Source organism: Scyliorhinus canicula, chromosome 18 (genome assembly GCF_902713615.1).
Source record: "Scyliorhinus canicula chromosome 18, sScyCan1.1, whole genome shotgun sequence".
Taxonomy (NCBI): domain Eukaryota; kingdom Metazoa; phylum Chordata; class Chondrichthyes; order Carcharhiniformes; family Scyliorhinidae; genus Scyliorhinus; species Scyliorhinus canicula.
In genome coordinates, this window is record NC_052163.1 from 117437749 (window position 1) to 117465306 (window position 27558).

Here is a 27558-nt window from a genome sequence, read left to right on the forward strand (position 1 = left end):
TCGGTATCCTCCTCATCGGCCTGGTGTACGCCAATGAGACAGCCACTGAGGCTCAGGTCAGGACATATGGCCCAGTTTGTCGACCATATGGCCCAGTTTGTACTTTGCCACAGGCGTGCGTCAGTGTCCCCAGCGGAGACACGTCACTTTGGGACCACACACTGACCTCAAAGCCCCACCTCCAGAAAGTCGCAACAATCTCAACAGCAAACTAGCAGGCAGGGTCCGACTCCGGCACGGAACCTGTCCAGTTTGACCCATTCGCCACGTGGGAGGCGGGATTGCCAATGTGGGATCATCAGCCAAGTGCTGATTCTGGGCTGCATTGTGGGTGATGTGTCACAGGTCCTTCCACAGGTCCGCAGCAGAACTGCCTGCAGCTTGGCCCAGATTGGCTGCCCTGAGTTGAGGCGTTTGCTGGGTGGGTGATGTCTTCTACCAGTGGCTGATCTGGATTTTTGTGAACGCTTTCTAGTAATCGTGCTGTGCTCGCTACATGTCGAGTCTGTGGTGGCGCAATGTTGCAGAGCACAGGTAGCCAATTTGTGATTGTTGACCGGAAAGCTCCTGAGATATTCCTCATGGTCTCATCCAGCTGGACACCTGCAATTTTCTGGAGCGTAGATTCCTTCCAGACATTAGAGCAGTACTCAGCGACTGAGTTAGCAGAGAGTCAAAGATAAAGTTCTGATGTGTTTTTTTTTCAAAAAATATACTTTATTCATAAAATCTATAATAAACATTACAGAATATTTTGAATTGTCTTGACTGTACATTTCCATCAAAGTTACACATTCCCTTAACTTTCTTCCATTCAATTGGGATGACATTACACACATATCCCTCTTTACCTTACAATTCTTTCTTAAATATTTACATATTCATGTTTCTTTCATACATTGTGGTATTGAAGACCCGGACCGAGGGGTTTTACACTGTTACCCACCCCTCGGTGTACATTTGCTGATAAGACCTACACAGTGGTCTTTCCCCATTGCGCCTTGGCGGCAGCTGCCCCAAGCTTGAGTGCGTCCCTCAGCACGTAGTCCTGGACCTTGGAATGTGCCAGTCTGCAATACTCGGTCGAGGACAATTCTTTGCACTGGAAGATCAGCAAGTTTCGGGCAGACCAAAGAGTGGGCGGGATTCTCCGCCCCCCACGCCGGGTGGGAGAATAGCGGGAGGGCCTCCCGACATTTTTCATGCCCTCCCGCTATTCTCCCCCCCCCCCCCCCCCACGCCCGACCCACGCCACGAATCACCGCTCGCCGGTTTTTCCGGCGAGTGGCGATTCTCCGAGGCCGATGGGCCAAGCGGCCGGGCCTTCACGCCTGTTTCAACACGGCAGCAAACACACCTGCTCGCTGCCGTCATGAAACGGGTGCCAGATGCCCGTTTGGAGCTTCTGGGGGCCCGATTGGCTCGGCAGTACCACGGCCGTGCCAAAGGGGGCATAGGCCCGCGATCGGTGGGCACCGATCACGGGCCGTGCATCCATAACGGACGCACTCTTTTCCCTCCGCCGCCCCGCAAGATCAAGCCGCCACGTCTTGCGGGGCGGCTGAGGGAAAAGATGCCAACTGCGCATGCGCGGGTTGGCGTTGTCCAGCCTGCGCATGCGCGGCTGACATCATCGACCGCGTCAGCCAGCGTGACGCTTGATGTGCGGCCTTGACGACCGTCGTCAAGGCCGCACCGCCGTGACGCACGGGGCCGCGCTCCTAGCCCCGCCCGGGGGGGAGAATCGGCCACGGAAGTGGGCGTGAAGGCTGCCGTGGGTCACGGCTGTCCCACGACAGCCTTTACGATTCTCCGCATTTGCGGAGAATCTCGCCCATTGTCTTTCACCGAGTTGATGACCTTCCAGCAGCAGTTGATGTTTGTCTCGGTGTGTATCCCTGGAAACAGTCCGTAGAGCACAGAGTCCTGTGTCACAGAGCTGCTCGGGATGAACCTTGACAAATCCCACTGCATCTCTCTCCAGACCTGAAGGTAAGGTTCTGGTGTTGGCTCCCCAAGAGGTTCCTGCTAGTTTGCTGTTGAGATTGTTGCGACTTTCCGGAGGTGGGGCTTTGAGGTCAGTGTGTGGTCCCAAAGTGACATCGAGGTTAGGTAGGTGTAGGGTGGTGTTTAGGTAGAGCTCAAGTTCTTGGTGACCTCTTGTATTGTGAAAGTGGCAGACACATGACATGGTTTTGGCAGCACTGTTGTCACAGATTTCACTCAGGTCGTCCTGAAGGGGTCTGTTAATGTCCTCAGAATCTCTCGCTTTGTAAGCACGGCAATGGCATCTGCGTCGATGAATTTGTGTCTGTGTGTAGCTGGCAGGTTATTTATCTACAGGTTGTGGTTGTATGACTAGGGACATTACGGTACCCTAGAACCGAGCTGCCATTGGTGCAGAAGACTCGCTGCCCATTGGCCCAGGCAAGTCATGTGCCTCTCTGCCGATTGGCTGAAGCAAGTCATGTGCCTCCCTGCCGATTGGCTGAGAGGTGGGTTGCTCCGCCTACGAGGCGGAGTATAAGAACCCGTACCGGCTGGCAGTCGGCCTTTCTCTCTGTACGTCTAATGCCGGGCACATATCTTGTGCATTAAAGCCTGTCGTTTGGAACTACTTCTCGTCTCGTGTCCGATTGATGATGCATCACAGGTTGAACAGGATTGCGGGGGGGGGGGGGGGGGCAGAACTGATCCTTGAGGTCGGCCATTTCGCTGCCTCTTCCACCTACTGGCTTTGGACCCCATATGGACTCTAAATAATCTGTTTTGAAGAAGAAGTGAAGCTATGGTACCAACAACCCAGAGCTGTAGGACACTAGAAAGCTTGACCAGTAAGCCTGTGTGCCATACAGTGTTGTAGGCTGCAGCGAGATCGAGGTAGATGACTCCAGTTTTCAGGCACTTTTGAAAGCCATTTTCTATGTGGGTGCTGAGGACAAGTACCTGGAGCAGGAGGAACACGCAACTGACGGACCAGAGAATCCAGCCCTTGATCTTCTGCGCTGCGCTCCTTAAGTAATCCATTTTGGTCTATGGATCGTGTATCCTCCACGGTTGGTTGGATACGGTGCAAGATGATTCTCTCTTGCAGCTCATAACACATGGATGGAAGAAAAATTGGATATTAACATTAATGGCAATATGTTGCATCTGTTGTCAAATTCCCTGGGTGTAGCTCCACCTGGAGGCTCAGCTGAGTCATGCAGATCAGCATCCCAACTCTGCACCAGTGGAGATCCTTTAACATCATTTCCCTGTCCGTGTGGAGTTTGCATATTCTCCCCGTGTCTGCGTAGGTTTCACCCCCACAACCCAAAGATGTGCAGGTTAGGTGGATTGGCCACGCTAAATTGCCCCTTAATTAGAAAAAATAATTGGGTACTCTAAATTAAAAAAAAACATAATTTGCCTAAGATGGGCAGGTTGCTTAGAACCTACAGCTGAGGAACAGGCCTGAAGTTGCGAAAGGCGCTCCATACATGCAAATTTTTTCTTTCCTGCACATTCAAACCTGACAATAAACGGAGCGAGGAGGACTGTTCACAATGAAGTTAACTGAATAGATTCTGACCCATCGTCAACTCTCGGGCTGGAGTCAATGGGAAGGTGGGTGTGGGAGAAAGGGGTGGCTCTCTGATCATGTGAAGGGTTAAGGAGAGGGGCAAAGCAAAGAACCTGGGAACAGGAGGAAGCCATTTATCCCATTGAGCTTGCTCTGTCGTCCATAAGGTTACATAATCATTACAGCACAGAAGGGGCCATCGAGTCCAGGCTGGCTCTCTGTAGACCAGGGGTGGGCAAACTACGGCCCGTGGGCCGCATGCGGCCCGCCAAAGGTCTTTTTGCGGCCCACCAAGATCAAGTCATAAAAAAAAAAAAAAAATTTTTTTTAAATTTTTTTTTAATAAGGTTAATAGGGGGGGGGGCTGTTAGGTTACTGGTATAGGGTGGATACGTTGACTTGAGTAGGGTGATCATTGCTCGGCACAACATTGAGGGCCGAAGGGCCTGTTCTGTGCTGTACTGTTCTATGTTCTATATGAGGCGCCCAGAATCATAACCGGGTGAAGCGCCATTTTTGAAAAGTAGAGATAAAGAGGGCTAAAGGCAGGATGCCGCCGGGGGAAGCGCTGAGGTATATGCCGCACGCTAATTGGTTACAACCGGGACTATTAATACTATGCGGCCCTTTAAAATTGTGAATTTCTGAATGTGGCCCTTGCACGGAAAAGATTGCCCACCCCTGCTGTAGACCAATCCACTCAGAATCATTTCCCAGTTTTATCCCCTTAGATTTTCCGGACCCGCCATTGTTAACAGGGCTTCCCATTGACCCGCGGTAGGAGTGCGCCGCCGGCAGGGCCGGTAGATCCTGCCAGCGTGAATGGTCAAAAAGCTCCGGTCAATGACCTCTTTGTTTCACCTTATCTAAACCTGCCTTGATCTTGTTCACTTTTTAAAAATCCCACCTCAATCGGTTTTGCTTAATGGAGAACATCCCCAGCTTCTCAATACGATCATGGTTGAACCGTGAGCTGATTTTATGGGCTGGATTCTTCCACCTTGCCCACCGTAAGATCGCCATGGGCGGGACACTGACCATATAAAGGTCCAATGACCTTGGGCGGGAATATCCAGTCTCCGGGTGAGTGCGGCTGGAGAATCCCGCCCTATATCCTTGTCATTGTCCCCTACCCCTTAAAGAAGCACGGACTGAACGACCCACGCAACAGTCCAAAATACCCTTTTTTTAAATTTAGAGTACCCAATAAATTTTTTCCAATTCTGGGTCAATTTATCGTGGCCAATCCACCTACCCTGCACATCCTTGGGTTGTGGGGGTGAGACCCACGCAAACACGGGGAGAATGTGGAAACTCCACACGGACAGTGACCCAGAGCCGGGATCGAACCTGGGACCTCAGCGCCGTGACTGAGGCAACAGGGCTAACCCACTGCGCCACCGTGCTGCCCCCAAACTACCCTTGTTAATGAAAGTTCCAATGACAAACAGCCCACTGGCTGATTCATTAACACGCAGACTAATGTGACAGGCTCTTCAGCTTAACCCTTTCATACGTACAAGTCGTTGGGCTCCAGATTTTCCTTTTCCTCTTGGATCCCCAGGGAGGTTTCAGATTCTGAAGCGGAGGAGAAAAAAACACAATTAATACAATCAAGGGGATTCTCGAGCAACTGCTGAAGTTCCATTAACCGACCACGAGACAAGTGAGAAGGTGCCCTGAAACTGCGAGAGCAAAGGAACTCTAAAAGGTGACATCCAGAGAAGAAAATGCCCGTATTTCAGCCGTTTGATCGGAGCTAAAAAGTTACAGAAATCTCGCCCAGAGCAAAAACACAGGGAGCAGCAGAAAGAGGGGTCGACTTGGGCCTAGTTGGATAACAGACATTTTCCCCCGGAGAGTGGTGGAGGCCGGGTCATTGATTATTTCTAAGGTAGAGGTCGGTTGGTTCTTGACCAACAAAAGGAGTCAAAGGTTACCAGGCCCAGGCAGGAATGTAGAGTTGGGGCCACAATAAAATCAGCCGTGAACGTATTCAATGGCCTACTCCTGCTCGTAATTTGTACGTACGACTTCACAAGAGTGGGCGAAGATGAGTTGCAAGCGTGAGGATGACACACGACAGATGAGTGTGACATACCGTGACAGCTGAACTCCTGGAGTAGCTACAAGAAGGAGCAGGAGGAGGTGCAGCTGAGAGGAATCTAAAATTGGCCTCTTCATTTAAATGTGTTATTGCAATTAATTTTTAAAGAATGACACAGTGATCAATTGTCCACAGAGAAAATAGCAATACATGGAGGGAGGTCTCTGACCCTTGACCTTTGTTATGGGATGTGGGCATTGCTGTCAAGGCCCAGCATTTATTATCCATCCATAATTGCCCTTGAACTGAATGGTTTGCGAGGCCAATTAGAGGTGATCTTTTAGAGGTCTATAAATAATGAGGAGCATTGATATTTAAAAAAAAAATTTAGAGTACCCAATTCATTTTTTCCAATTTAGCGTGGCCAATCCACCTATCCTGCACATCTTTGGATTGTGGGGGTGAAACCCACGCAGGCACGGGGAGAATGTGCAAACTCCACACGGACAGTGACCCAGAGCCGGGATTGAACCTGGGACCTCAGCGCCGTGAGGCAGCAGGGCTAACCCACTGCGTTACCGTGCTGCCCCTATGAGGAGCATAGATAAGGTAGACGTCAACATCTTTTCCCAAAGGTAGAGGAGTCTAGAACTAGAGGGCATAGGTTTAAGGTGAGAGGAGAGAGATACAAAAGAGACCAGAGAGGAAATGTTTTCACACAGAGGGTGATGAGCATCTGGAACAGGCTGCCAGTGGCAGTGGTAGAGGTGGGTACAATGTTTTCCTTTAAAAAACAGTTAGATACTTACATGGGCAGGGTGGGTATAGAGGGATATGGGCCAAATGCAGGTAAGTGGGACTAGCTCAGTGATAGAAACTGGGCGGCATGGACTAGCTGGGCCGAAGGGCCTGTTTTCATGCTGGAAACATCTATGGCTCTAATTCAGAGGGTAGTAGTGTGCTATGGGCCTGGGCACTATGGCGCTAATTCAGAGGGTAGTAGTGTGCTATGGGCCTGGGCACTATGACGCTAATTCAGAGGGTAGTAGTGTGCTATGGGTCTGGGCGCACGTAGGCCAGACTGCGCAACAACAGCAGATTCTTTTCCTAAAATAAATTAGTGAACCAGATGCTTTTAACAACCATCGGTAGTCCCACGGTCATCTCAATAGCTTTTTATTCCCCATTTACCAATTAATCAAATTGAATTTCCCCCAGTGGGATTTTACAGTCCAGCGAAAGTCTGTGGGCTTTGGTATGGCTCCCCCACCCCACTGCCAGGTAACCCTGGCTCCCCCACCCCACTGCCAGGTAACCCTGGCTCGCCCACTCCACTGCCAGGTAATCCTGGCTCCCCCACTCCACTGCCAGGTAACCCTGGCTCGCCCACTCCACTGCCAGGTAACCCTGGCTCGCCTACCCCACTGCCAGGTAATCCTGGCTCCCCCACCCCACTGCCAGGTAACCCTGGCTCCCCCACCCCACTGCCAGGTAACCCTGGCTCGCCCACTCCACTGCCAGGTAACCCTGGCTCGCCCACCCCACTGCCAGGTAACCCTGGCTCGCCCACTCCACTGCCAGGTAACCCTGGCTCGCCCACTCAACTGCCAGGTAACCCTGGCTCCCCCACCCCACTGCCAGGTAACCCTGGCTCGCCCACCCCGCTGCCAGGTAACCCTGGCTCGCCCACCCCACTGCCAGGTAACCCTGGCTCACCCACCCCACTGCCGGGTAACCCTGGCTCGCCCACTCCACTGCCAGGTAACCCTGGCTCGCCCACCCCACTGCCAGGTAACCCTGGCTCGCCCACTCCACTGCCAGGTAATCCTGGCTCCCCCACTCCGCTGCCAGGTAACCCTGGCTCGCCCACCCCACTGCCAGGTAACCCTGGCTCGCCCGCTCCACTGTCAGGTAACCCTGGCTCCCCCACCCCACTGCCAGGTAATCCTGGCTCGCCCACTCCACTGCCAGGTAACCCTGGCTCCCCCACCCCACTGCCAGGTAACCCTGGCTCCCCCACCCCACTGCCAGGTAACCCTGGCTCCCCCACCCCACTGCCAGGTAACCCTGGCTCGCCCACTCCACTGCCAGGTAACCCTGGCTCGCCCGCTCCACTGCCAGGTAACCCACTGGGGGGAGAAGGGACGGGACCAGCAGGATCTCTCCCAGACACATTCTGATATCTCACCCAGACACATTCTGATATCTCTCCCAGACACATTCTGATATCTCACCCAGACACATTCTGATATCTCACCCAGACACATTCTGATATCTCACCCAGACACATTCTGATATCTCACCCAGACACATTCTGATATCTCACCCAGACACATTCTGATATTTCACGCAACCGGATGTTCTTCACGTGTCGGACGGGGCTGTGAGGGCCAGTGGACTTTAAATAAAATCAATTCATGGGATTTGTGTATAGCTGGCTAGGCCGTCATTTATTGCCCATCCCTAGTTACCCTTGAGACGGTGGTGGTGAGCTGCCTTCTTGAACCGCTGCAGTCCATGTGGTGTAGGTACACCCATAGTGCTGTTAGGGAAAGGAGTTCCAGGAATTTGACCAAGCGTCAGTGAAGGAATGGCTGATATATTTCCAAGTCAGGATGACTTGGAGGAGAGCTTCCAGGTGGTGATGCTTCCTGTGCACCTACTACCTTTTTCGTCCAAGATGGTCATGGTCGAGGGTTTGGAAGGTGCTGCCTAAGGAACCTTGGTGAGTTCCTGAAGTGAATCTTGTAGATGGTACACACGGCTGCTACTGTTTGTTGGTCGTGGAGGGTTTGAATGTTTATGGCAGGAGGAGCAATCAAGCAGATTGCCTTGTCCTGGATGGTGTTGAGCTTCTTGAGTGTTGTTGGAGCTGGAAAGTGGAGAGTCCATCACACTCCTGACTTGTGCTTCATAAATGGTGGACAAGCTTTAGGTGGGGGACGGTGGTCAGGAGGACTCCTAGGGCAGGATTCTCCAACCCCCGCCGGGTTGGAGAATCGCCGGGGGGGGGGGCGGCGTGAATCCTGCCCCCGCCGGCCGCCGAATTCTCCGGCACCAAAGGCCCCAACAGCGATTCTCCGACCCGCGATGGGCCGAAGTCCCGCTGGTTCTATGCCGGTCCTGCTGGCGTAAATCAGACTAGGTCCCTTACCGACGGGACCTGGCGGCGCGGGCGTGCTCCGGAGTCCTTGGGGGGGGGGGGCGCGGGGCAATCTGGCCCTGGGGGGGTGCCCCCACGGTGGCCTGGCCCGCGATCGGGGCCCAGCGATCCGCGGGTGGGCCTGTGCCGTGGGGGCACTCTTTTCCTACGGGCCGGCCGTGTCAGCCTGCGCCATGGCCGACGCATAGGTGAACCCCCGCCGCCCTGCGCATGCCTGGGGATGACGTCAGCAGTCGCTGACGCTCTCGCGCATGCGCGGACCCGCGCCAGCCGGCAGAGTCCCTTCGGTCCCGGCTGGTGCGGTGCCAAAGGCCTTCCACGCCGGCCGGCGGGGCGCAAACCAGTCCGGCGCCGGCCTAGCCCCTGAAGGTGCTGAAGATTCCGCACCTTTGGGGCGGCCCTACGCCGGAGTGGTTCACGCCACTCCGTCCCGCCGGGACCCTCTGCCCCGCCGGGTATGGGAGAAACCCGCCCCTAGCCTTTGACCTGCTCTGGTAGCCATAGTATTTATGTGGCTAGTCCAGTTCAGTTTCTGGTCAATGGTAACCCCCAGGATGTTAATAGTGGGGATTCAGCAATGGTAATGTCATTAAATGTCATGGGATGATGGTTAGATTCTCTCTTGTTGGAGATGGTAATTGCCTGGCACTTGTGTGACATGAATGTTAATTGCCACTTGTCAGCCCAAGCCTGGATATTGTCCGGATCTTGATGCACTTGGACATGGACTGCTTCATTATCTGAGGAGTCGTGAATGGTGCTGAACATTGTACAGTGATCTGCAAACATCCCCACTTCTGACCTTGTGATGGAAGGAGGTCACTGATGAAGCAGCTGAAGATTGTTGGGCCGAGGACATTATCCTGAGGAACTCCTGCAGTGATGTCCTGGAAATGGGTTGATTGATCTCCAACCACCACAACCATCTTCCTTTGTGCCAGCAGGGAGTTTTCCCCCAGATTCCCATTGACGTCAGTTTTTGCTAGGGCTCCTCGATGCCATACTCAGTCAAATGCTGCCTTGATGTCGAGGGGCAGTCACTCTCACCTCATCCCTGGCATTCAGCTCTTTTGTCCATGTTTGAACCAAGGCTGTAATGAGCTGACTGACCCTGACGGAACCCAAACTCAGCGCCAGTGAGCAGGTTATTGCTGAGTAGGTGTCGCTTGATAGCACTGTTGATGACCCCTTCCATCACTTTACTGACGATGGAGAGTAGACTGATGGGGCAGTAATTGGCTGGGTTGGAATTGTCCTGTTTTGTGTGTAAAGGACACACCTGGGCAGTTTTCCACATTGCCAGGTAGATGCCAGTCTTGTAGCTGTACTGGAACAGCTTGGATAGGGGCGCGGCAAGTTCAAGAGCACAAGTCTTCTAAACAATTGCTGGAATATTGTCAGGGCCCAGAGCCTTTGCAGTATCCAGGGCCTTCAGGCGTTCTTTATATCACAGGGAGTGAATCGAATTGGCTGAAGACTGACATCTGCGATGCTGGGGTCCTCCAGAGGAGACTGAGATGAAGCCCCCTCTGGCTGAAGATTGGTGCGAATGCCTCAGCTTTATCTTTTGTGCAGATGTGCTGGGCTCCTCCATCATTGAGGATGGGGATATTTGTGGAGTCTCCTCCTTCAGTGAGTTGTTTAATTGTCCACCACCATTCATGGCTGGATGTGGCAGGACTGCAGAGCTTAGATCTGATGTGTTGGTTGTGGAATTGCTTAGCTCTGTCTATTACTTGCTGCTTATGATGTTTGATACACAAGTAGTCCTGTGTTGTAGCTTCACCAGATTGACACCTCATTCTTACACAGCCTCATGTTGCTCCTGGCTCTCCTGCACTCTTCATTGAACAAGGGTTGATCCCCTGACTTGGTGGTAATGGTAGAGTGGGGGATATGCCGGCTATGAGGTTACAGACTGTGGCTGAGTACAATTCTGCTGTTGCCGATCCACAACACCTCATGGATGCCCAGTCGGAAGTTGCTAGATCTGTTCGAATTCTATCCCATTTAGCACGGTGGTAGTGCTACACAACACGATGGACAGTATCGTCAATGTGGAGTCGGGACATTGTCTCCACGAGGATCGTGCAGTGGTCACTTCTACCGATACTGTGATGATGTGGAGATACTGGCGTTGGACTGGGGTGAGCACAGTAAGAAGTCTTACAACACCAGGTTAAAGTCCAACAGGTTTGTTTCAAACACAAGCTTTCAGAGCACTGCTCCTTCCTCAGGTGAATGGAGAGATATGTTCCAGAAACATATATATAGACAAAGTCAGAGATGCCAGACAATGCTTGGAATGCGAGCATTTGCGGGTAATCAAGTCTTTACAGATGCAGAGATAGGGGGTAATCCAAGTCCAGGCCAGATGGTGGGGAGTGAATGTAATGCGACATGAATCCCAGATCCCGGTTGATCCCGGTGGTACATTGGCGAGACCATGCAGACACTGCGACAACGAATGAATGGCCGTCGTGCGACAATCACCAGGCAGGAATGTTCCGTTCAAGTCGGGGAACACTTCAGCAGTCAATGGCATTTAGCCTCTGATCTCCGGGTAAGCGTTCTCCAAGGCGGCCTTCAGGACGCGCGACAACGCAGAATCGGCGAGCAAAATCTTATAGCTAAATTCCACACGCATGAGTGCGACATGAATCCAAGATCCCGGTTGAGGCCGCACTCATGCTTCCTCCAAGTGGTGTTCAACATGGAGGAGCACTGATTCATCAGCCGAGGAGGGACAGTACGTGGTAATCAGCAGGGGGGTTCCTTGCCAACGCTTGGCCTGGTGCCACGAGACTTCATGGGGTCCAGAGTTTACGTGGAGGACTCTCAGGGCAACTCCCTCCCAGCTGTATACCACTGTACCGCCACCTCTGCTGGGTGTGTCCTGCCTGTGGGATAGGCATACCCAGAAATGGTGATGGTGGTGTCTGGAACATTGATTCCGTGAGCATGACTATGATTGACGAGTCAGTGGGACAGCTCTTCCAACTTTGGAACAAACCCCCAGATGTTATAAGAAGGACTTTGCAGTGACGATAGACTTGGTTTGCTGTTGTTTCTGGTGTCTAAGTCAATGCTGGGTGGCCCGTCTGGTTTCATTCCTTTTTGTAATCTTCGTTGTGGTTAGGTACAACTGAGTGATTTGCTCAGCCGTTCCATAGGGCATTTATGTGTCAACCACATTGCTGTGGGTCTGGAGTCGAATATAGGCCAAACCAGATAAGGGTGGCAGATTTCCTTCCCTTTTTTCTTTACACAAAAACAATAAATTCTATTTATTGCATGGATCTTTACAGGACAATATACGGTAACTCCAGAAAAGTACCTGTACAACAGTTAGTTCACTAATTTGGACAAAGTTAGAGTTCAAGACGTGCCCTGGAAGAGGCACAATGGAATCCCACTGGGTGATGGATTCAGGCAGCAGTCCACTTCAATCAAGTAACAAACGGTTTTAGTAGAAGGGAGCAAAGCCTATTATGCACTGTACAGTGCAACATCCATTAATCTTTAAACAGTGGCATGGAAGATTAATGCAGGAAAATAAGGGTCATTTCTGAGTAAATCATTACCCAGTTGTTTGAAGCACTGTTAAGAAACAAGAAGGATAGCTTAACTGTGTTGGTCCCGAAGGATGCGAGGCCCCCAAGCGTGGAGGCCTGGATCAATGATATGGTGGGGTTCATCAAATTGGAGAAGGTGAAATTTGCCCTGAGGGGATCAGTACAAGGGTTTTTTAGGCGGTGGCAGCCTTTCCTGGACTTCCTGGCAGAACGGTAGGGAAATAGCCCTCTCAGGGAAATTCCAGACCACGGGATCATTCCACCGGTCAACACCACACCAGGCCTTTTATTCACCCATTGTGAGAGTGGAGGGGACTCCGAGTTGGACCTGTTAGTTTACTGAGTGTTCCATTCACCTGTCTCTCTGGATTGTGATGTAGGCAGACTCCGGGAGGAGTGGCTCGGTGCTGCCTTGGAGGAAGAAGAATATCCCGTCTCTAATCGTGGCCGCATCTTTGTAGCCGCTTTCACCTGGAAGCAACAAGCAAAAACATCATTAACCAAGATGTGGAGATGCCGGCGTCGGGCTGGGGCGAGCACAGTAAGAAGCCTTACAACACCAGGTTAAAGTCCAACAGGTTTGTTTCGAATCACTAGCTTTCGGAGCACTGCTCTTTCACCTGAGGAAGGAGCAGTGCTCCGAAAGCTAATGCTCATTAACCAAATATTGGGAATTGACTATCAGTCATCCATGCTGTCAAAGCCCCTCAGCTATCCTCCTCAGTCATGCAGGGGCTTAACTCATTGCTCCTTCATAATCATTAGATTCAAGTCATACCCCAGAGACTTGGACACAAAAACCCTGGACTGACCCTTCGATATAGCAGTGCTGCATTGTTGACAGAGCTGTCTTTCAGTTTCTACATTAAACGGTGGGTTTTCTACCCTCTCCGATGAATATGAAAGACCCCTATATTGAAGGAGAGCTTAGGGAGCTTTCCCCAATCGCCTGGCCAATATTTAAACCTCAATCAACATCACCAAAATCAGATTAGCCGGTCATTATCGCATTGCTGTTTGTGGGATATTGCTGAGCACGGATTAGATACCGACATTACATCCATGACAGCACTACAAAAAATATCCTGCTGGCTGTTGAGTGCTTTGGGAGGTGCAAAGACCTATAGAAATGTAAATATTCCTTTTTTTCTTTCCTGGAATTCCCTACTTTTTTGACATAATTCCCAGGATGAGGGTGCAGTGATGAATATCACACTGACCACAGAATTAGATTAGTACAAATGAAACCTGTAACATGTAATTATCATTCAGAATCCCTAATACCCATTAGAAATGTAACAATTGAATTATGAATACGACTACCCCAAACAATTAATGTAACACAAAGAGAATAAATTACACTCTAAGATGTTGAGTTGATAAACATAAATACTTCCCAACTGAAAAATGTCATTGGTAAAAAGTTAAAAAGAGGCCCACAGGGATTACATGGTGCTCAAACCACTATTACTCTGGCCTTTTTTCAAGATGTATTGACATCAGCACCACAATTAAACATTGATAACAGGGCCTGTGAAGGTCACCATCCTTAAAGAAAAAATCCTACAACTATGTACAGCCGTCTTTTAAATGGACTACTATGGGCTAGTTCCGTTAAGGTTAAAAAAGATACCAGGCTATCACCGTCTTTAAGAAAAAGATATATAAATTTACAAACATGAATAGCCATCTCTAAGACGGGCTGTTTAATACAGAGATAAGGAACATCAGGCTATTCTAGAGAAAGGGAAGAAAAATGTATAAAAAGATGCAGATTTGACTGAACCGGCATTCTCTTCTTCCCCTGCAAGAGGGTGAAGTCAAGGTTCTGCTCCTGCCTGTTTCGCCAAGCAAGTCATTCTGTAAGTCGGACTTTCTTACTTTGTTAAAAGTTTTGAAATAGAGATAACTTCTGGATATCTATGTTTAAGTATATTTCTCTTTCAGTAATGGCAAACTGTTAGCAGACTTACATTTTGTAGACTCTCGTCAATCTGTTTTATACTTTAAAATGTTTCTAATAAAACCCCACTAAAATATAATTGGGTCTGTGTCACACTGAGTAAGTTTAAGCTCCTAGCTCAAGAGGAAAAGTCCTAGGGGACAAGAATCCACGCTGAAAAAGTAACGGTTTAGTATGAGCGCCTTACCTGGAAAATCCCCATCAGAAATGTAACTGAAAGGTGTTTAACTATTTTGAAGAGTAATCTCCCCCTAGTGTGAGCTGTTCTCTGTTCTGTCTTGGAAGATAGTTTTCCCTCTCATGGTGGCTTATTCAGACACAGGCTCGTAGGATTAATCGTCCAGGTCAGAAATCTTAAATCATTCCCAGCATCACTGGCAAGGCTGCCATTTATTGTCCATCCCTCGATCCAGGAGCACGTCACCACTCAGCAGTGACAGGATAAGAGGAAGACTCACCAGCGTCTTCTCAATGCAGGACAAGAGATGGGCAATAAATCGCAAACCCCAGCCAGCAGTGACGCCCACATTCTGAGAAGTCATTAAGACAAACTCCTTCACTGCAGTGCATGGGGTGAGGGGCCAATAACTTGCATTTACTATAGTACTTAAAGGTAGCAAAACATATTGTGGTCCACCTCGGGGGCAATTTGTCCCAACACTTCCACATCAAAGATGAAAAGGAAGTCTTGCATTTATATAGAACCTTTCACAGCACTTTAGAACCAACTAGATACTTGTAGGGCTACGGGGAGAAGGCGGTGGTAAATTACTCCTGCAGAGAACCAGTATAGACGTGAGGGGCAGAATGGCTTCCTTATTTGATTCTGCTGGAATGCCGAAAATGCGGAAACCAGTTTGCACACAGCAAGATCCCGTGAACCGCATTGTGATAATGACCAGTAAATTAGTTTTTGGAAATGCTGTTTGAGGGATAAGCATTGGCTCTGACACGCGAGATAACTTCCCAGCCCTTCTTTGCAATAGCACCACAGGATCTTTTTATTCAATTGAGCAGGTGAGGCCTCAGTTTAACATCTCACCCAATGGATGGCACCTCCGACAGTGCAGCACTCCCTCAGTAACAAACCATGGAGAGAGAGAGAAATTAGGTTAGGTGATGAAGAGCTTGGTCAAAGAGGAAGGGTTAAGGAGCATATTTTTTTAGCATATAAATTTAGACTACTCAATTCATTTTTTCCAATTAAGGAGCAATTTAACGTGGCCAAACCACCTAGCCTGCGCATCTTTGGGTTGTGGGGGGGTGAAACCCACGCAAACACGGGGAGAATGTGCAAACTCCACACGAACAGTGAGCCAGAGCTGGGATTGAACCTGGGACCTCGGCTCAGTGAGGCAACAATGCTAACCACTGCGCCACCGTGCTGCCGAAGGAGCATATTAAACAGAGAGAGGTTAAAGGACAATGAAAAAAATGAATGAAAAATGAAAATCGCTTATTGTCACGAGTAGGCTTCAATGAAGTTACTGTGAAAAGCCCCTAGTCGCCACATTCCGGCGCCTGTCCGGGGAGGCTGGTACGGGAATCGAAACGTGCTGCTGGCCTGCTTTAAAAGCCAGCGATTTAGCTGAGTGAGCTAAACCAGCCCCTGGGTAGGGTAGGGTAGGGAGAGAATTGCAGAGCTGAGGGTCAATGCACCAAGTGATATAAATCGGGGATATACAAAACGCCTGAATTGGAGGAGCACAGATGTCTGAAAGGGATGTAAGACTGGAGGAGGTTCAAGTGATAAGAAGCAGCAAGACCATGGAGGGGATAGAATACAAGGACTTAAAATCGCAGAACCAGGAGGCAGGTGAACAGGATGGGGGAGGGGTGAACAGAATTTGGTGCAAGTCGGAGACAGGAAGCAGAGTTTTGGGTGAGCTCAGGGTTACGGAAGGTCGGGGGACGGGCAGACTCGGGGGTCAGGTGGCCAAGCGTTTGGTCAAAGAGATTTCTAGGGACCATCTTAAATTGAGGAGAGAAAGGCTGAGAGGTTTATGGAGGGAAAATCAGGGCCCAGACAGCTGAAGTCACAACGATGGAGCCAGAGATTCTTCGGAGTTCAGGCATGGTGGCACAGTGGTTAGCACTGCCAGGGTCCAGGTTCGATTCCCGGCTTGGGTCACTGTCTGTGCGGAGTCTGCACGTTCTCCCCGTGTCTGCTCCGGTTTCCTCCCACAAGTCCAGAAAGACATGCTGTTAGGGAATTTGGACATTCTGAATTCTCCCTCCGTGTACCCGAACAGGCGCCGGAATGTGGCGACTAGGGGATTTTCACAGTAACTTCGTTGCAGTGTTAACGTAAGCCTACTTGTGACAATAATAAAGATTATTATTATTAGTATTAATTGGAGCAGCACAGACATCTCAGAGGGTTGTAGGGTTGTGGGGGAGCTTACAGAGACAGGGAGGTACCCATCAGACTGCGGCCAAATCTGGAAACAAGGGTGGACCTTTTACGAAAACAAAGGGGCTGGATTTTACAGCCCCTTCGCTTGGGGCCAGGGCTGGAAAATGCAGCGAGCCGTTCAAAACCCCATTGGCTTCAGCCGGGACTGGAAAATCCCGCTGGCGGGCGGGGCTGTAAAATTCGGGCCAATGTGTTCATCAGATAATGTGAGTGGAGGAAAAATGGGTGGAACAGGACTGGGTGCAAGTTAGGACATGGGAAGTGGAGTTCCGGATGAGCTGATGTTTACAGAGGGTAGGAGGTGACATTACAAGTCCATGAAACCCACTCAAGTGGAGTCGCTTCCGTGCAGTCGGTTCTTCATGTGGCATTGAGTGTTGGTGAAGCCTTCAATCCAGAGGTCTGGATTCGAGCCCCCAGCTCGGTCTGCACTCAAACATCCAGCGACACTCAACGTCCAGCAGTGAGGGACAGAGGACGACCCTTAGGAAGGGAAGCACTCCGTCCCCAGAGTCATAGATGTTTACAGCATGGGAACAGGCCCTTCGGCCCAGCTTGTCCATGCTGCCCAGTTTCTATCACTAAGCTTGCCCGCATTTGGCCCATATCCCTCTATCAGAAGGGAAAGGGTTCATTTTCTACATTGACGGGGCGATGCGGAATGATAGGGCAGTTTAAAGGAAGACGGTGGCAATGTCATTTGAGTATAAATCCAGAGGATCAGGATAATGTTCTGTGGACAAGGTTTCAAATCCCACCATAGCAGCTGGTAGAATTTAAACTTAATCAATAAATTCACTTCATTAAAAAAATAAAATCTGAGATTGAAAACTGGGCCGGGATTCTCCCCTACCCGGCGGGGCGGGGGGGTCCCGGCGTGTTGGAGTGGCGTGAACCACTCCGGTGTCTGGGGCCAAGCCCTCACCTTGAGGGGCTAGGCCCGCGCCGGAGTGGTTCCCGCTCCGCCGGCTGGCGTGAACGGCCTTTGGCACCACGCCAGCCGGGGCCGAAAGGACTTCGCTGGCCGGCGTAAGTCCGCACATGCGCCGGAGCGTCAGCAGCTGCTGATGTCATCCCGGCGCATGCGCAAGGGAGGGGGTCTCTTCCGCCTCCGCCATGGTGAAGATATGGTGAAGGCGGAAGAAAAAGTGTGCCCCACGGCACTGGCCTGCCCGCCGATCGGTGGGCCCCGATCGCGGGCCAGGCCAACGTGGGAGCACCCCCCGGGGTCAGATCCCCCCCCCCCCCCCCCCCCAGGACCCCGGTGCCCGCCCACGCTGCCTGCTCCTGCCGGTAAGGTAGGTGGTTTGATCCACGCCAGCGGGAGAGGGTTGACAGCGGCGGGACTTCGGCCCATCGTGGGCCGGAGAATCGCCGCAGGGGGCCCGCCGACTGGCGCGGCGCTAGTCCCCCCCCCCCCCCCCCCCCCAACGAATCTCTGGTGGCGGAGAATTCAGGACACGGCGGGGGCGGGATTGACGCCGACCCCGGGCGATTCTCCGACCCGGTGGGGGGTCAGTATTAACCCGCCCCTGGTGTCAGTATTAGTGGTCGTGAAAGTGTCATCAATTGGCAATTCCCTGCCGCGACAGAAACCTGCTGTCCTTCCGTGGTCTGGCCTACACATGGCTGCAGAACCTCTGAACTCCTGTCATGGGAAATTAGGGATGGGCATCAAATGCTGGCCCTGCCAGTGACGCCAGCATCCCATAAAAATATAAATAAAATACCTTTCAGCCAATATATGAGACTTCAGTCTAAGAACTGTGAATTCCTAACCTCCTAGGGGTGGGCAGAAGTGAAGATGGAGAGGGGGGCGTTTGAAGGTCAGCCGGCTGTTCAAGGGTGGGGCGTGGGGGGGGGGGGGGTGTGGAGGTTTGCAGGGGGCGAGTGGCGTTGGCAAGTTGGGTGGGAGTGTGGGGTGCAGTAGTGGGTGGAGATGCCCCTCGCCCACAGAACATCCCCATGCCAACCCTCCCCCCCCCCTCCCCATATCGGCCTCTGGTGGGGGGGTGGGGGGTACCTATGCGCCCTCCTGGCGGCCTCTGGTGGCCTCAAGCTGCAATAACAATTCTGCAGGAGGACAGCCCGTCCCCCCCTCACCCCTTCACCAACTAAAACCAAAGCAGGTTTGAACATACACTGGGGACGTGTTGGTCTCTCAACATCTCCCAGTCAGACGGTCTGACCACAAGGCAAGGTGAGCCTGGGCCCAAGAGGCGACAGCCTCACCACTGTCCCTGCAACCAGCGTTAACTCCCTCTGCTGGTTGGGAGGGTTTATTGATCGTTGCGATGAGCAATTGTTTACCAGAAACAACAACAAATTGCATTTATATAGCACCTTTAACTGAGTAAAATGCCCTCCCCCCACACAAAAGAGTATTAATCTGACAAAAGATTGTCACTAAGCCACATATTTGGACAGGTGGCCAAAAACTTTGTCAATTAGGTAGGATTTACTTAGCCACATAGGGCAGCACGGTAGCACAGTGGTTAGCACTGTTGCTTCACAGCTCCAGGTTCCCAGGTTCAATTCCCGGCTTGGGTCACTGTCTGTGCGGAGTCTGCACGTTCTCCCCGTGTCTGCGTGGGTTTCCTCCCGGTGCTCCGGTTTCCTCCCACAGTCCCAAAGACGTGCAGGGTTGATGGATTGGCCATGATAAATTGCCCTTAGTGACCAAAAAGGATAGGAGGGGTTATTGTGTTACGGGGATAGGGTGGAAGTGAGGGCTTAAGTGGGTCGGTGCAGACACGATGGGCCAAATGGCCTCCTTCTGCATTGTATGTTCTATGTTCTATGACGTGTGTTAGATAATTTGGGCATTCTGAATTCTCCCTCAGTATATACGAACAGGCGCTGGAATGTGGCGACTAGGGGATTTTCTCGGTAACTTCATTGCAGTGTTAATGTAGGCCTACTTGTGACAATAGAGATTATTATTATTATTAAAGACAGAGAGATCAGAGAATAGAATTCCTACAGTGCTGGTCATTCGGCATATCGAGTGTGCACCGACCCTCTCAAAGAGCACCCTACCCTCAACCATTCCCCCACCCTATCCCCATAAGCCCACCTAACCTACATGTACTTGGACACTAAGAGGCAATTTAGCATGGCCAATCCACCTAACCTGCACATCTTTGGACTGTGGGAGGAAACCGGAGCCCCCGGGGAGGAGCCCACGCAGACTCCGCACAGACAGCGACCCAAGGCCAGAGTTGAACCTGGGACCCTGGTGCCGTGAGGCAGCAGTGATAACCACTGTGCCACCGCGCTGCCCAATGGAGATGGGGAGATTTAGTCTCGCTGTTGCAGAACTTAGGGCCTGAACTGGGTACAGCTGCAAATGGTGGGACAATTGAAATCTAGCGTGCTCAAGAGGCCAGAATTGGAGGATCTCACTGAGGTTGAATCTTGAATTCCTCCAATTCTGGCCTCTTGCACATTCCTAAATTTCTTGACTCCACTATTGTCCCTTCAGTTGCCTAGTTCACGAGAACTAAACTGCTCGAGGCAAACAAACCAGGTAAGTATGTCTGTTTCCGTGACTGGACTCTTCCAGAAGAGGTCGGCAGCCTGTAGCTTGTGGGGCGCCACTGCGCATCAAGGATCACTGACCAGGAGACTCTCCCTCTCTTGTCGCCTGCCAAAGGCATATTGAAAGGATTTACAGGTGAAAACGCAACATATTTGACTGTGTTATCAGCCCTTCTTCCTTGGCCCTCAAGTTTTTGTGGGGTGAGCGAACGTGGTAAGGCCGGCATTTGCTGTCCAACCCTAATTGCCCCCTGAACTGAGTGTCTCCATTTCAGAGGGCATTTAAGAGCCAACCACATTGTTGTGGGTCTGGAATCACGTGCAGGCCAGACTGGGTAAGGGCGGCAGATTTCCTTCCCTAATGAACCAGATGGGGTGTTTACAACAATAAACAATGGTTCCTTGGTCCTCATTGGAGTTTTGATTCCAGATTTTGTTGAATTGAAATCTGCCGCGGTGGGATTCGAACCTAGGTCCCCCAAGCATAACCCTTAGTCTACCACTAGTCCGTTGACAATACCACTGTGCCACCACCTCCCCTTAAATCCCAGGACTCCAACCCATGCTCCAACTCCAGCTGCTGCAGCAGAAGACCTCCCCTTCCTCCTTTAAGACACTGCTCAAAAGGTCCCTCTTATCCCAAGCTTTTGGTCACCTATCTTCATATCTCAATATTTCTTTGATAACATTCTTGTGTGAGGGGTCTTGGGACATTTACTGCGTTAAAAGAACTCGATAATTTCAAGTTGTTGTGGTTTATAAGTAAGATTTGCAGGAAAAATACTCCCTATTGATTAGTGTTGTGATTCTTAACATGAGATCAATAGCTCCGGATTGCGATATGATATTCGAGTAGTCTGTTCAATAGCAGGTGATCCCTTTCCTCCCTACACCATCAACGCTCCCGTCAAAATCCAGGTGGGACGCCAGCGATTTACCTGTTCACTCACTTTGTCCTCAGACATGCTGGAGGTGGTTTTCTCCTGGCTGCTGGTTGGCTGTGTATCAATCTCTGCGCTGACTATGGAGGAGTTGAGGGTTTCTGCTAACTCGTACGCTGACGGGTCCTGTGACAGATCCGACTGATCTTCATCCTCTCTATCGCCTTCTCCGTCGCTGTCGATACCCAACAGATCGAGGCTGAGCCTGTGCAGAGGTAGACAAGTGATTAGGACACAGGTCCAGAATGAGTTGCAAATAGGCGCGAGGTAGGCGAGCTGCTTACCTTTTAAACGCAGAGAACTTTTAGGACCTGGAATTCAGTGATAGGAACGGTGGAAGCAAATGCAACAGTAACGTTCAAAAAGGAATGGGATAAATGTTTGAAAAGCATGCTGAACCGAGATTCCTTCTTTTCTCTCAGGGTTGTTAAAAGATCCCGCTCCACCTGCACCGGGCCCACATGACTGGGACGAGGATGAGTAGGTTCTTTGGGGGTGAGGACAGGTGTGTCAGGTGCTCGGGGAGTCCAGCGAACCATGCCCATATGTTCTGGGCATGCCCGGCACTGGAGGAGTTCTGGAAGGGGGTGGCGAGGACGGTGTCGAGGGTGGTGGGATCCAGGGTCAAGCCAGGATGGGGACTCGCGATTTTTGGGGTTGGGGTGGAGCCGGGAGTGCAGGAGGCGAAAGAGGCCGGTGTGCTGGCCTTTGCGTCCCTAGTAGCCCGGCGAAGGATCTTGCTACAATGGAAGGATGCGAGGCCCCCAAGCGTGGAGACCTGGATCAATGACATGGCGGGTTTCATTAAGCTAGAGAAGGTCAAATTCGCCCTGAGAGGGTCGGTACAAGGGTTCTTTAGGCGGTGGCAGCCTTTTCTCGACTTTCTGGCTCAACGATAGGGTACGGGGACAGCAGCAGCAGCAACCCGGGGAGGGAAAAGGGGAGGGAAAAGGGGAGGGAAAAGGGGGGGGGCCGACAATGACTATGTTTGTTTATTTAATTTTAATATTTTTTAAGTTCTTTTGTTGTCCATTAGGGTTGGGGGGGGGGTGGGGGGATGTGATACATGCGCCGATACGGTCTGGGGGTGTCACAGTTATTATGGGTTATTTTGTTGCATTTCATTGTTTGTCGTTATGTTTTATATTTTCTGTAAAAAATTCCAATAAAAATTATATAAAAAAAAAAGATCCCGCTCCACCATTTCAAAGAAGAGCAGGCGAGTTCTCCCTGATGTTCCGGTCAATATTAATATTTCAACCAACATCACTAAACAGATCACCTGGTCATTGTTACAACACTGTTTATGGCAGCTTGTCGTGTGCAAATTGGCTAACATTTTTCCTACATTAATACAGTAATTATACTTGAAAAGTACTTCATTGGGTCTAAAAGGGCTTTGTAACATCTTGTGGATGATATATAAATGCAAGCCCTTATTTCTGCTCTTTTATTGTAGCAGTTAGGAGCGTCCCAGGAAAATTAGGACAAACTCTTTCCTCCCACTTCAGCTTAATATCCAGTGAATGGAAGTAGATGGACATTGAGTGGGGAGAAGAATGAACTGCAATGCCCCCCCCCCCCCCCCCCCCCCCCCGGTTATATAGACGGCTGATGCATACGGTCAAGGCCATTTGAGAAAGGTCATAGATATCATCATAGAGATCAGAGAATTTACAGTGCAGAAGGATGCCATTCGGCCCATCAAGTCTGCACCAGCCCTCGGAAAGAGCACCCTACCCAAGCCCACACCTCCACCCTAACCCCGTAACCCAGTAACGCCACCCAACCCAACCCTTTTGGAAACTAAGGGGCAATTTAGCATGGGCAATCGGCCTAACCCGCACGTCTTTGGACTGTGGGAGGAAACCGGAGCACCCGGCGGAAACCCACGCAGACACGGGGAGAACATGCAGACTCCACACAGACAGTAACCCAAGACGGGAATCGAACCTGGGACCCTGAGCTGTGAAGCAACTGTGCTAACCACTGTGCTACTGTACTGCCCACTGTCCCAGAAAGGCATGGCCTTCCAGAAAGGGGTGGTGGAGAGGAAGGATATTACTCCCACTTCTATTCCATCACCTAGAGAGAAGGCCGATGTTTGTACCTGTGCACTAACTCCTAGTCATTGGTGTTCCGGGATTCCCTTTGTCCCTCCACACATTCAAACCTGTCACTATTAAGACAATATTCCAGTTTGGTGTCCCTGGATCCAAAGTAGCTAATGTCATACTTCCTCCACTTTAAACTCTGCTGTTGTTCTTTTGCTTAATCTATCAATGTCCCTTTATAACTTCCTACTACCTACGACAAACAAGCAGTGACTCTCACCTTAGGGACATCAGCAAACTACAATGACAATTCTTTGATCCTTCATCCAGGTCATTGCTAAAACAGCGAGATGCTGAGGTCACCGAGTACAGATCCCAGGGAAACACTGCTTGGCAGATCCTGACTATCAGAGGACACTTTCTGAAACATTCACACCCTTTGTAGACACCCATACACAATGAAATGAGTTCCTGTGACACCTTTCACAACCTCCAGATTTTACAGAGTCGGGCGGCACGGCTGCGTAGTGGTTAGCACTGCTGCCTCACGGTACCGAGGACCCGGGTTCGATCCAGGGCCCCGGCCGACTGTCTGTGTGTGAGTTTGCACCTTCTCCTCGTGTCTGAATGGGTCTCACCCCCACAACCCAAAGATGTGCAGGGTGGGTGAATTGACCACGTTAAATTGCCCCTTAATTGTAAAAAAAGAATTGGGTGCTCTAAATTTAAAAAAAAAAGATGTTCCATTGTGTTTTACAGCCAATTAAGTACTTCTGACGTGTAGCCACTGTTGGAAAGTAGGAAACACCGCAGACAATTTTTGCACAGCAAACTCCCACAAACAGCAACCTGATAATATTTGCCTTCCCGAATATGCAAAGACCTGAATCAAAGTTTGCTGAAAAGCTGCCCCAAGTGTTTATGAGTGAATCAGTGCTGGGCTGTCGGGACCCCGAAGAAAAAGCAGCCAACATTCTCACACACATTCTCCCCCAGTGATAACAAGTGCACGTGTTTATTTGCCCGTCTGAACAGGAGAATATTGACGCAGAGATAATTTTTCAAAAGGAGGATACTAATGTTAGACAAAATTCCCTGTTTGTGTTCCTGTGGCTGTGCTGATCCATATCTCTGAGTAGTCAGAGTCCGTACTCTCAGAGTCTGTACTCTCAATGCAAAACCCAAGAGCAGCCCCAGGTATCTCTCAATCCCTCCGATGGTTGTTGAAGTAAGTCAAGTCAGCAAACACCACAGATGAAACAGAAATAGGGAAGCTCCTCCGCCAAACTCCAGTACATCAGAATCTCAATACCGCCTATTCGGCTGTGGAAGTCAGCGCTATTGGAATCTAGAATCACAATGGCTGTAACACTCAGACATCCACTCCTCATGAGGCAAGGACTGTTTCATATCCCCTTTTCTTACTTACTTACTTACTCTGGACTCAATTCTCACTTCTAATATGCATGAGTGTATATGCATGTGTTCCAGCATTTCCTTGTCTTTGTTAGTTAAAGACTTACTCCACCTTGAACTCAAGAAAGACTGGTGAAATTAAAATGGTAAGTATTGGTGCTGGGAAAAGGAATTTGCGACAGAAGGGATCCTTTTGTTGACTAATCTTGTTGCGACCAGCAGAGGGAGTTGAATAAAGAAAGGGAGCTAGTTCATTCTCCTCATCCGGGACATAAAAGTTTAGGGGTAACCCAGCCAGATGATAACAAATTGAGGGATATCACCCGGATTAACAGATTTGGGGAACCTCACCTGGGTTTTGGTCGTAACAGTTGGTACTGAGAGACAGACATGCAGTCAACATCAATTATTTCCAGGTCAAATAGAATGTAGGCCTTTGCACAGTGAATCTTAACTCTTGGACCAAGACGGGTAAATGGATCGGAGATAGAAAACAGCCGTAATCCAACCATATTTTTAGTCATTCATGGAACTTGAGTGTCGCTGGCTAGGCCAGCATTTGTTGCCCATTCCTAATTGCTCTTTAGAAGGTGGTGGTGAGCCACTTCCTTGAACCGCTGCAGTCCATGTGGTGTAGGTACACCCACAGTGCTGTTAGGGAAAATAGTTTCAGGACTTTGACCCAAGGACAGTGAAGAATCGGCGATATATTTCCAAGGCAGGATAGTGAGTGGCTTGGAGGTTAAAATTTCAGGTGGTGGTGGACCCATACACCTGCTGCCTGTCCTTGTAGCCATGATGTGGAGATGCCGGCGTTGGACTGGGGTGAGCACAGTAAGAAGTCTTACAACACCAGGTTAAAGTCCAACAGGTTTGTTTCAAACACGAGCTTTCGGAGCACAGCTCCGAAAGCTCGTGTTTGAAACAAACCTGTTGGACTTTAACCTGGTGTTGTAAGACTTCTTACTGTCCTTGTAGGTGGGTTTGGAAGGTGCTGTCGAAGGAGCCTTCTGAGTTGCTGCTTGTAAATGGTGCATACGGCTGCTACTGTTGTAACAAGCTGGCAGATAATGGATTAACTGAGTACCATACCACTCACACAGTAATGTAAGAGTGTAGTGCAGTGTTAGACAGAGCCATGTGTAGAAGCAAGCATGGAGACAGCTCCAAGCTTGGACCTTTAGGGGGCAGCACGGTAGCATGGTGGTTAGCACAAATGCTTCACAGCTCCAGGGTCCCAGGTTCGATTCCCGGCTGGGTCACTGTCTGTGCGGAGTCTGCACGTCCTCCCCCTGTGTGCGTGGGTTTCCTCAGGGTGCTCCGGTTTCCTCCCACAGTCCAAAGATGTGCGGGTTAGGTGGATTGGCCATGCTAAATTGCCCGTAGTGTCCAAAAAAGTAAGGTTAAGGGGGAGTTGTTGGGTTACGGGTATAGGGTGGATACGTGGGTTTGAGTAGGGTTATCATTGCTCGGCACAACATCAAGGGCCGAAGGGCCTGTTCTGTGCTGTACTGTTCTATGTTCTATGTTTACTGTACCTGTGTATATAGTTTCTAATAGTTAATAAATACTTACTGTTGAACTACCTAAGGCTACAAATACCTTGATAAGGCCTAATAGACTGCACCCAATATGTTACAACAGAAAATATTCCATCAGACTTCTGACATGTGCCTCGCAGATGGTGGACAAGCTTTGGGGAGTCAAGAGGTGAGTCACGCTCTGCAGAATTCACAGCCCCTGACCTGCTCTTGTAGCCACAGCATTTATATGGCTAGTCTAGTTCAATTTTTGGTCAATGCTAATCCCCAGGATGATGATGGGCGATTTAGCAATGACAATGGACCACAAAGGGAGATGGTTGGATTATTTCTTGTTGGAGATAGTCGTTGTCTGGGACTTGTATAGCACAAATGTGATTTGCCGTTACTAGTCCAAGCCTGAAAGTTGTCCAGGTCTTGTTGCATGGGTACAAATAGTTTCTGAGTTGCAAACATCTGCGATCATCTGAGAACATTCCCATTTTTGGCCTGCTAATTGAATGGGGAAAAAGACTCAAGCGACTGAATGTCCGTCCTCCTCCCGTCCTTGAGTGGCTAATACAACAAATGATGGTCACAGGTGAAAGGCCGTATGTCTCCAACGTGGAGAAGCTGCTTCACACTGGACAGAAAAATGGATTGTTGCGCATGCAGGAACTCTGTTCATCTCACATCCAACATTCTCACGCACATTCTCCCCCAGTGATAACAAGTGCACGTGTTTATTTGCCCGTCTGAACAGGAGAATATTGACGCAGAGATAATTTTTCAAAAGGAGGATACTAAGGTTAGACAAAATTCCCTGTTTGTGTTCCTGTGGCTGTGCTGATCCATATCTCTGAGTAGTCAGAGTCTGTACTCTCAATGCAAAACCCAAGAACAAATGGTTCAGCAACTGAACAAATGGCCAAGGAACAGCAATATATCCAGCAGCAGTGAGCTTAAATCATAGTATGTGGAAAATAACCCTTGTGTATATTATAGGGAATAGCTGCCCCTGGGTATTTTACAGGCAATAGGAGATTCTTGAAAACAAGTCTCTCAGTAAAACTAAGATCCCCCAGCAATTAAATCTTTGTACGCACAATGGTGAGAGGCTAGTACACATGTAAACGTGATCTTCACGTTCGCAAGCTTGGAGACTTCTGTATGCAAAATATCACATTTCAAATTAGACATAATAACAGGTCATCATCATCACACTCACCAAAAGCCAGAACCTTATACACACATAAAAAGCTCCATTTCTCCTTTTTATACTCATCCTCTCCCCCATTCCATCTTATCTTCTCCCGCTTCCCCTCTCGTCCTTTTGTCTCCATTCCCCATCTCTTTCC

The 27558-nt window shown here is 50.1% G+C and overlaps 1 protein-coding gene across 6 annotated transcripts in view; it reads right to left on the minus strand.

Moving 5' to 3' along the window:
- LOC119953186 (rho guanine nucleotide exchange factor 18-like) overlaps window positions 1-27558 on the minus strand; it is a 257696-nt gene that overhangs the window by 114854 nt on the left and 115284 nt on the right. For 5 of the 6 annotated variants that reach the window (XM_038777166.1, XM_038777168.1, XM_038777167.1 and 2 more), the window contains exons 4-6: window positions 21208-21415; window positions 12707-12821; window positions 5086-5143 (exon numbers count right to left, since the gene is read on the minus strand). In XM_038777166.1, the coding sequence (XP_038633094.1) occupies window positions 5086-5143; window positions 12707-12821; window positions 21208-21415 (381 nt within the window). The remainder of the gene's footprint in view (window positions 1-5085; window positions 5144-12706; window positions 12822-21207; window positions 21416-27558) is intronic. The other variant, XM_038777164.1, reaches the window with a different exon arrangement.